Consider the following 10,377-nt stretch of genomic DNA (forward strand, 5'->3'; position numbering starts at 1 on the left):
TCATGAAACTTTTTTTGTTCATAAGTTTTTTATAAACAATGAGCGACGGCTAAAACTTTTAGAAACGTACTCAGGAAGGTCATATTTACAATATATCAAAACGAGAAGCCGATCGGAGGGGGCTCCCCTATTCTGTACATTTACCAACTTGCTGTTGTTGAGTTGTTCCTTCCGAACTCTCAATCTCTCTATGTCTTTTCGCTGTATAGCCTTCCTAGAACACCTGCAAACTATACAGAAGTTGACTTTTGGAAAAACTTTTTCCTCTTAAGCGCTAACTTCCAACCAGCGATCGTCTGCGGTGATTTCAATAGGAAAAGCCCCCTGTGGTGCAGTACCCCTCCTCTCTCTAATAGAGAAGGGAAAAACTTAGAACATGCGTTAGTCAACTCTTCTTGGGTAGTTCTCAACAACGGCAGTAACACTTGGGCCTCCGCGGACCTCTCTAGGTCCTCCGCAATAGACCTCACCATTGTCTCTGATGTTCTTGCACCTCTCTGCACATGGGCTGTGTGCGAGTTTCATTATGGTAGTGATCATTTCCCTGTAATAACCACGGTCTCCGACAAGTTTTCTGGTCGCATTCCCTGTCGACCATACTACTCGGTGAAACAGGTACGCTGGGAAGAGTTTCAGAATGGGTGCCAGGAAGGCGTGGCCACCCTCCCCCCTCTGGATACAGTTGAAGATGTGAATACTGCTTACTCTAAGCTTATTGACCTTGTTAATAATTCTCTCCTGCGCGCAGGCGCCACCCGTACGACCTCTTCAAGGGCTTCTAGAAAGCCCCCCACTCCTTGGTGGGATGCCTCCTGTTCCGACATCTATACTCGCAAAAGAACCGCCTTTGCACAGTTTCGCTCACACCCCAACATAGCAAACTTGGACAACTATTGTCGAGTTGCAAATGAGATATCCAAAGCCCTAAGGAAAAAGAAACGCTTGGCCTTCCGCAGGTATTGTGGCTCCTTGCATGCGAACTCGGATATTGGATCCGTGTGAAGCACCATCAAAGCATTTTCTTGTGCACGAAACAAGCCTAGAGACGAGGGCAATAAAAACTGCCTTGACCTAGAAGGCTTCCGTAAAGCCTTCGATAAAGTTGCCCTGGTGGTCCAACCTCCCTCGGGGAGTTTCAACCTACCTGGGCCCTTAAATCCTCTAAACTCCAACATCAACAACGATTATCTAGATAGTCAGATTTCACACACGGAATACTTCTCCGTAATAAAGTCACTTAAGTTAAGATCGGCCCCCGGTCCGGACCTTATCACATATTCTGTTATATCACAATTTCCACTTAATCTTCACGTATATATAATCAAACTCTTTAACTTAATGTTCTGTAGGCAGACTTACCCGCCCTCATGGAGAGACTATTTCGTCATCTTCATCCCAAAGCCGGGACGCAAGGGCGCCTATAACCCGATATCTTTGGCTAGCAATCTTCTTAAAATTGTTGAAAAGGTTATGTGTCGTCGACTAGAGTGGTGGGTCGAAAATAACAACGTCCTCTCCCCACACCAGTTTGGGTTCAGACGTGGACTCTCGTGCACCGACAACTTGGCCACGCTAGTTTCTAGCATTAAGATTGCTAATAATTCTCGTCAAGTAACCGGGGCTGTGTTCCTGGACATCGAAGGAGCCTTTGACAACGTCGTACCTGACACGCTAGTGGCTATGCTACCCCCCCTTGGAATCACACCCAAAATGTTGGCTTTCCTGACCTCGGTGGTGGGTCCCAGGAGGCTGCAAAGGTACGCTTCTGGCACTTATGTACAGACCCGTAGTACAACCCGTGGACTTCCTCAGGGATCGGTACTTAGCCCAATACTATTTAATATCTATATGTCACAGGTCGAGTCTTGCCTGCCTGAGGGAGCTATGCCCTTGTGTGCCCCACGCTGACGATGTGGTAGTGTTCTACTCTAACCCCTCTGTGTCTAGTGTAGCCCGGAAACTGAATACGGCCCTGGACCAAATTCAGTCACACTTAACGTCTCTCGGCCTACAAGTTTCTCCAAGTAAATCCGTCGCCACCTTCTACTCCCTCTGTCCCCTAAGAAATATGAAGTGGCTTTTAGGAAAAAAGGGGGTTAGTATCTGCATGGGTGGGGTCAAGTTGAACGTGGAGTGGTCGATAAGGTTCTTGGGGGTCCACATAGATTACTCCCTCTCGTGGAAAAAACACGTCGCGGAAACAAGAAGGAAGTTTCTCCTTCGTATCAACATCCTCAAAGCATTGGCGGGAATTAGGTGGGGGTCTCACTCTTCCGTCCTGCTGACTGCGTACAAAGGTCTGGTGCGTTCCGTCTTGGAGTGGGGCTGTCAGGTCATGTTTCCGCGTGGAACACGAGAAGGCGTTGTTCTGGATCGCTTACAGTATGCTTGCGCTAGGGTCGTTTGTGGCCTTATGCGCACAACTCCAACTAATGTGTTGCTAGACGTCATCGGGGAACAACCGTTGCGGTGCCGACACAAGTATCTGGTTAGTAAATACGTGTGCAGGGTCTATGCTAGGTCTAGTCACCCTCTCGGACAAATCCTAGAAGACTCCTGTAGGACGTGGGAACCCGTGTGCCCAGCTAGTGAGTTCGGCCTCTTTTCCGTGTACCAAAAACTTCAGTGTCATCTTAAAGAAATTAGAAGGTTTGCGCTTCCGGGAAGCCTTGCCCTACCGTTTCATGCCGGGTACTTTAAGTGCGAGGTGGACATTGACACTAAACTACTTGTACGCCAGGCGGATGACCCTCAGTACTGTTTTAGCAACTTCCTCAAAAGTCGGGACTTCTCTAGGGTGTTCTTCACTGACGGCTCCCGAGCTCCGGGCTCGGACGGAACGTCACCCGCAGTAGGTTTCGCCGTGGTTTCAAAGGATCCGGAGCTTATCCACTATGAACGCGTTAGCAATAACTCCACCATCTTCGACGCTGAAGCCCAGGGCGTTATCTGCGCCCTGGAGTACTTACAAGATTTTAGGTTCGCAAAGGCCGTTGTGGCCTCTGACTCGTTGAGCGTGATCTCCTGTTCGGGGTCAACTGATCCCAAAGGAGTGCACTCCCCTCTCGTGTACCGCATAAAGGAATTAGTAATGAGGTTGAGGGACACAGAAGTGTCTGTGGTGTTGATGTGGGTTCCTGGACACAGCAATGTTAGAGGCAATGAAATGGCCGATAGGTACGCTAAACGCGCTCTAACCCTCCCTGAACCACATTCGGAGGGTGGGCTGGACGTCTCCTCGCTGTTCCCCACACTTCGGCGAGAGGCGCTTGACATGGCAAAGAGACAACTACAGGAAGAGGCAACCAGCAAGGAAACTGCGTATTTCCAGAAAAAACCTGTACCGCTGGGTAAACCCTGGTTTGTCAAAGTAAAGAAAAAGAAGGTCCTACCCCGCCCGTTAATCACACTCGTGTCTAGAATACGTTCACATCACACTGCTGTCAACCTACACTTGAAACGGAAAGGCATTGTGGCCTCCTCGGAGTGCCCGTGTGGCCACCCTGTACAAGATGTAAACCACGTCTTCTTCCAGTGTCCTATGTACAAGGACCACTCTGATAAATTAGTAATCGATTTGTACCATAACGGTTTCAGCCCTCCCTACAGTGTAGAGGAGGTGGCCTTTTCCAAGTGTTTTCGCTCAATGTACGCTCTCCTCTCTTTTGTTAATGCTACCAATATCAACATATAATCCTCTACCGTAAAATTTAAACCACCTTCAACTTTGTTACACCTGTACCTTTTACTCTTTTTCTGTACCCTTTTCTCCCTGTAAATGTAGCACCTGTAGTAAAGTCCCTAGTATCACACCTTCAATCAGTTTATCTCAGACTGGTTTTTGCTCCTCACGTGCAGGGGCGTGCGCCATAGAAGCAAAGAAGAAGAAGTAATGTATACTATACATAAATGCGCATATATACATGAAACGGAACGCAGCCAAGGTGACTACTACATAAATAAGGTACCACACTCAGTGTTAAAAAACATGAAAAAATCATTTTTCAAACTTTTAGAATAAAAACACATCAATAATTGTTAGAAGTAAAAAATATTTATTTAACAGACATTTTTTATGTATTATACAATTTCGCCTTCTTTTTTTCAATGCTAATTTGTTTATCTTTTCTAGTTTTTATCTTTGCATATTGACGCATTCTAAGCGTAATATAATAATGTAAAGCAAAAAAAAAAAAAAAAATAACGTAGCGCTTTATGTTCTTTACAAGGAAATCAGTCACTCTTCTCAAGTATGGCTTGTACAATAATTGAGAAGACAATCGCACGAAAAGCGAGAGATTCTAAATTTTAATCGTTTATTAAAACAACCGAAAACACTCTGCACTGTCTTCCTATATTTAAATTATATAACTACTATATTTTAATACAAATAAATAAATAATCAGAAAGCACAACCGTAAGGCACTTCAATAAGCGTAAAGCACGTACAGAACGCGAACTGTCCTAATGCTATTTTCTTAGACCACCTTCGTATCAGACTTTCCAACTCAGTTTCATTTTTCACTGATGGAAGTCGCGACCATGACTCAGAAACTGGCGTACCTTTCTTTTTTCTAGATCTACTAAATACTTCCACTCTTTTAGGTCTGAATAAACATTTTTATTTTCACTGCAAAATGTATTGCAATTAGAGATGCAGTGGACTTTGCTTCTAGGCTCTCTTATGATAATGTGTTTTTATTTATGCAGACTGTTTAATTTTGGATCATGGATCATGTGATTATAACAACATATAATAAATTCTTTTTTTTATTAAATAGATAGAAGCAATAAATAATCCGAACGGAGTTCGAGACTCGGACTTCGAACGATAGAAGCGCAAATAGAAATTGTGTCGGTTCCCGAAAACAATAAAATCGCGCCTAGTAATAACTCTAAAAATTCCACCTTGAAGCTATAGTGAGCAAGAAAAATTTATTCTTTAAACATTTCCGAGCAATTTTCCAAACAAACTCGGGTCGAGAAAAATAGAGCCCATAAAAATTAGAGCAGCTGACGCAAACAGAATTCACTATTAAGGGCAATGATTTGCCCTCAACTCAAGATTTTTTATTTATCACTCGGTAAACATCCAATGATAGCGTGATCAAAAAACTAACTCTCCTTCTTTTCCCTTCTCTACAAATTAGACAAACTGTCCAAAGTGGGGAGATCACCGATTGGCGATCTCACAAACCTACACGACTAATTAACAAATAAGAACCAGCAAGGTTCTCTCAACTGAGTTTTCCGATTGGAAGAAACTCGAAGAATTCTCGCTTACTCAAAAATGTACATAAGACGGGACTCTCGGGGCTGAAGCCAGAGAAAAATCGTTGATTTCGTTGTAAATCCCCGAAGTAGCGCAGCAAAAATCGCAAGTAAGTTGAATGCGGAGGATCTGGCCAGCCTATCAAGAATCAGCTAGCTGCATCAAAAACCGAACAGGGTTTTCAAGACTGCAGAAATAGTAAGTGCGCGTTGTGCCGATAACAAGTGCCAAGAAACATCGAAGCCGCACCGGTTTGAAGCAACCCACCGCCAAACATATAGCCGCTAAGCCATAGGGAAGAGTGAGACAAGATGAAGTAGAGAGGTAAGATGAGGTACTTGAGCTCCTGACCAGGTAGATGCTACTATCTAGCGGAAAAGCAGAGAACTAATGTGGGAGACGATGACAAAGCGCTATTGTGCGCAACGGCCATTTGGAATGCATTGTTCGCCGTAGGTGGAAGTTTTTTTTACGAAATGTGTGCGTTTTCGCCTGTGTCTTATTTGTTCAAATTTGAATGTGTGTTTTGGTAAGTAGTATGTTATTTTTTTTAAATCTTTTTATAATAATGAAGTAGTGTTTAAAAGTACTTTTACAAAGACAAAATCAAACTCAGCTAAACCCTAATCCACTACTAGCAATAACCATACTAAATGGCGTCAGTGAAGCAAGACGAAGGTTTTTGTTTGAAGCATGATGGGGTATCCTATCTTGCCCCGCATGTGTGTAAAATTTAACTCTAAGTCGATTTTTTTGCAGGTTGATCGAGATGGTGAAAAATCACAAAAAAACAACCGTTCGAGAGAAATGGTCATCAGAATCACTGAAGAATGCAATTGAGGCTGTTATTCAAAAGGAAATAGAATATAAAAAGGGGCAACCAGTTCTTTTAAAGTTCCCCAATCTACTCTTAAAAGAAGAGTTAAAATGGCAAGAGAAAAACCTAATAAATCAGAAGTGTTTTCTGTTTCTGTCAGTGGAAGTGTTTACGAATCCCTACCTAGTCCCATTTTAGTTCAATCTTTGGGGCCAATATACACTGTTTTTACTGCGAAAGAAGAAAATCTTCTTGTTGACTATATTTTAAAAATGAGAGAAAGATTGTTCGGCCTAACCTATTATGATCTTAGGCTTTTGGCATATCGGTGGACTGAAAAACTAGGTAAAAATCATAGCTTTTCGAAAGATAAAAAAATTGCTGGTAAAGATTAGTTATTTGACTTTAAGGCTCGTCACTCCCAGCTCTCACTGAGAAAACCAGAAGCTACAAGTGCTGCTAGAGCAGTTGCTTTTAACAAAATAAATGTCGGGAAGTTTTTTGAACTTTTGACCAGAGATGTTGACGAAAACCATCTCACCTCTGATAAAATATTCAATTGGGATGAAACTGGAGTGACTGTTGTCCCTAAACACATATAAAAAATAAAAATACTCTCTTTATAAGGCAGAAAACAAGTTGGCTGCCTAACGTCTGCTGAAAGAGAAAACACAAATTACCATTTAAGTTTGTTTTAGTGCTGCTGGAGCATACATGCCTCCTTTATTTGTGTTTCCTCGAGTCCGTGCAAATGATCAGCTAATGAATGAGTGTCCTCCTGAAGCATACACAGAGTATCATCTAAGTGGATGGATGCAATTTCACATATTTTTCGGTTGATTCAAAAAATTTGTCGAGTGGAGCCGAGCAACTAAAAAATCTCCAGTTCTTCTTTTACTAGATGGACACTTTACGCACACAAAGAATATGGCAGTAATAAAGTATGCTAGAGAAAATGGAGTTATTTTGTTATGCTTTCCACCACATTGTACACATTGCTTACAGTCTCTTGACGTAAGCTTCATGAAACCATTAAGTGATTGACTTCTATGATCAAGAAGTCTCTATGTAACTTAGGTCAAATCCAAGCCGTGTCGTTTCGCAGTTTCAGGTCGCAAAATTTTACAAAAATACTTTTGTAAGAGCAACGACCATGACAACGGCAATCAATGGTTTTCGTAAGACAAAAGTTTGGCCAGTGAATCTCAATGTTTTTAATGATCATGATTTTGCATCATCTGAAACTACTGAAAGACCACTTCCTGCATCCAATGGTACTCAGACTTCAAATAACTCCGTATTAGCTGGTCCCCAAGATCCCGAGCCTGCTGCCAACCGAGGTCTCGAGTCTGCAAATAACCAAAACTTCAAATCCTCTTCCCATCTTCTTCGCGTAACACCAAATACAAAAATTTCCACAAAACCTTCCTGTACACCTGAGGACATCCAATCAATACTCAGCAGCGGATTTCACTTAAAAAAGAAGCCTCGCAAGCATGGAAAGACTGCAGTTTTAACCGAGTCACCATACAAAAATAAATTGCAAACGGAACTGAATACAAAGACTGAGAAGAAATTACGGAAGAAAGAAAAAGACCAAGAAAAAAGAAAAAAAAAGTTGATTCCTGAAAAACAAAAAAAGAAAAATAGTAGTAATAGTCTTCAGTCACAATAAAAAAAAAACTAGTTGCTTGAAGCAAAAAAGAACTATAAGAAAAAGGAAAAGATCAAATTCTTCATGAATTGACAAAAATAGGCTCATTGTTCAGCTTTGAGATTTGTGCTAAGAGTTGCCTCATCTTGCCCCACCTGGTGAGGCAAGATAAAGGTTTTGAATGTTTAAAAAAAAAATATTTTTTTAATGAAAAAAAAACAAAAAGAGTCATTTGTATTTAAAACATTTACTTTATACTGCATAAATAAATGTGACTGTTTCTAGATTTCATGTGTGTTTAATCTAAACCCATCACATAGCAAAATTTATTTTGAAACGTACATATGCTTATCATAAATGGATTGATATGTCCTTCAATATTATGGCTACTTTGTATTCATTAAATAAAAACAATATTCAATAAATGTATTTCGAACATGAAACATTCACGTACTATGTTCGTGTTATAAACATGTAGGCAGAAAGGCTACAACCCTTCTTCTGCTCCCCCCGAATAGAACTCAAACCAATGTTAGGAAAAACTTAATCTTAAATTATTTTTCTTGGGGAGAGCAAGGAGAGAAGCAAGCCACTCTCCCTGCAAAGAGGCGTAGCCCCCTCTGTCTACATGCTTACAACACGAACAAATTAACAGAAAAAATAGTCTTAAGATGTCAAAAAAACGAAAATTTCTTAAAGAAAGTTGTTTTGTTTATAACTTTTTACTGAACAATGAGCGACGGCTAAAATCTTTACATTGTTACTCAGAGACATGTCCTGACATATGTCAAGATATCATCAGAGCATCTTCTCCAATACTAAACATTTACCAAAACAATATACAATAGAAAACAATATAAAATAGAAAAACTATTCACAATAACATAATTGTGTTCATAGTAAGACTACGCTTTAACTTTTTTTCCGTGTAATTATTAATAACTAATCCTAAGTACATAATTATTGTGGCGACTACAGCCACCACCATTACCGACGGCCGGCCGCGCAGTTCAAGCGCGCCGCCACTACGCAGCACGGCCGCGAGCCGTAACACGGTAGTGCAAAGTGCGGCATCGTCGATATAACAACGATGCTAAACCGTATTACACCACAGAGAAGTTCCGGACAGTGGAAAAGAAAAACCAAACAGCAGGACTATCAGCACCGGCAGACGACAAGAAGATCAGAATCAACCCCGAGGAAGCTTCTACAATCTCTCTGGTTAGAACTCCTCAATCACCGTCTCCATAATCGGAGATGCAGGTCCTCATTCCCCGGCTACCTTGGCAAGCCACCGGGATTCCAGTTTCCGCTACATCACCAAGGCACTGCTACGAAGCGTCACCTTGGGACCTTCCATCGCGCATCTCACCAGACGATCTACAGCGCACGTTACTACGCAGACGCTGCCCCCACTCCGTGTCCACAGAGGGAATCAGGTCTCGCTCCCCGCTCCTCGGCCACAATATAAAGAGCAAGAAACGCAGAGCGACAGCAGTGACTGGGAGACACCTCCACGAAGAACAAGGGCCGTCCAGACAGATATCACCGGCAAGATCCGCAGCAGAGATCATAGATCTACAGAGAAGCGACACCACCGTTCCCGCAGCCGACAACGCTCACAGCGATCAAACAACCCACCGGAAGTACGTTGAAGCAGAAGAGATCACAACCATAACCATCGTCATCGCAGGCTCTCCAGAAAACGACTTGATATTATAACACTAAACGGTTCTTGTCAGAACCTCACTGTATATAGAGTGTAAATAGTTGGACAAGAGAAATATATTTTTTTTTTTATCTCAGAAAGGTCGTAATCACTAGCGCTCCCTGATCTGTCCACAATCCCAACTGCCTACCTCTCGCTGCTGTTTCCTTATCTGCTGCTATACGAACACGCCACAACTATATACTTTGATAAAATTATATTTATTACTAAAACATAAAGATGTAACAAAAAAAATTTTTTTGTTACATCTCTATAAAAATATAAAAACTATTTAATGCAAAAAAACTTAGCGCGGCTACTCCTCAACTATAATGAAATTATTTCTTTGTGCGGCAGTCTGATGCAGCCGCGCCAAAATTTTTGCATTAAATATGTTTTTCGCATTTTGAAAAAATGTTTTCTCTTGTTACCAATTACATCTCTGTAATCTAATAATAAATATACTTTTACCAAAGTACATAGTTATATACTTAGGTGTTACGTCCTGTCAATTCCACTTCCTCCTCGCGACGTGACAACAACGGGATATGATATCATGGGAACGCCGCCGCGCAATACTGGCGCGAGACCGGATACCAATGACCAATAAAATCGAGAAACACCGAATTTGGAAAATTCTTTTTTTTTCCTCTTATTTGATTTTTATTTTCAATCTTAAACGGAAACTTACATCCCGGGAATGTAAAATCAAGGGAGATCCGATGGATAACGAGGAATCAGATGACCTATCGTGAGATTGGTCCCGAGTTTTCCGAGTCACGGATATAAAAGAGCCCCACAGAGCTCTTCGACTCAAAACAAAACAAAATTTTCCAAAGTGCGTTCCTTGTCAATACGTGAGCAAACGTAGTGCGAGCGAAACGAATGACTCAAAGGACAATTGTGTTTGTGACGGGTGTGGATCC

At 41.7% G+C, this 10,377-nt stretch overlaps 1 protein-coding gene across 1 annotated transcript in view; it reads left to right on the plus strand.

The window, feature by feature from the left end:
* Positions 1 to 8,969, plus strand: part of LOC109862184 — a 12,003-nt gene extending 3,034 nt beyond the window's left edge. Inside the window, exons 4-8 of the mRNA XM_020442144.1 lie at positions 404 to 615; positions 1,039 to 1,241; positions 1,350 to 1,757; positions 1,858 to 3,648; positions 8,858 to 8,969. Coding sequence (XP_020297733.1) covers positions 404 to 615; positions 1,039 to 1,241; positions 1,350 to 1,757; positions 1,858 to 3,648; positions 8,858 to 8,969 — 2,726 coding nt within the window. The remainder of the gene's footprint in view (positions 1 to 403; positions 616 to 1,038; positions 1,242 to 1,349; positions 1,758 to 1,857; positions 3,649 to 8,857) is intronic.
* Positions 8,970 to 10,377: the final 1,408 nt, after the last annotated feature.

Source organism: Pseudomyrmex gracilis, unplaced genomic scaffold (assembly GCF_002006095.1).
Source record: "Pseudomyrmex gracilis isolate BER0280 unplaced genomic scaffold, ASM200609v1 scaffold_1457, whole genome shotgun sequence".
Lineage (NCBI taxonomy): Eukaryota > Metazoa > Arthropoda > Insecta > Hymenoptera > Formicidae > Pseudomyrmex > Pseudomyrmex gracilis.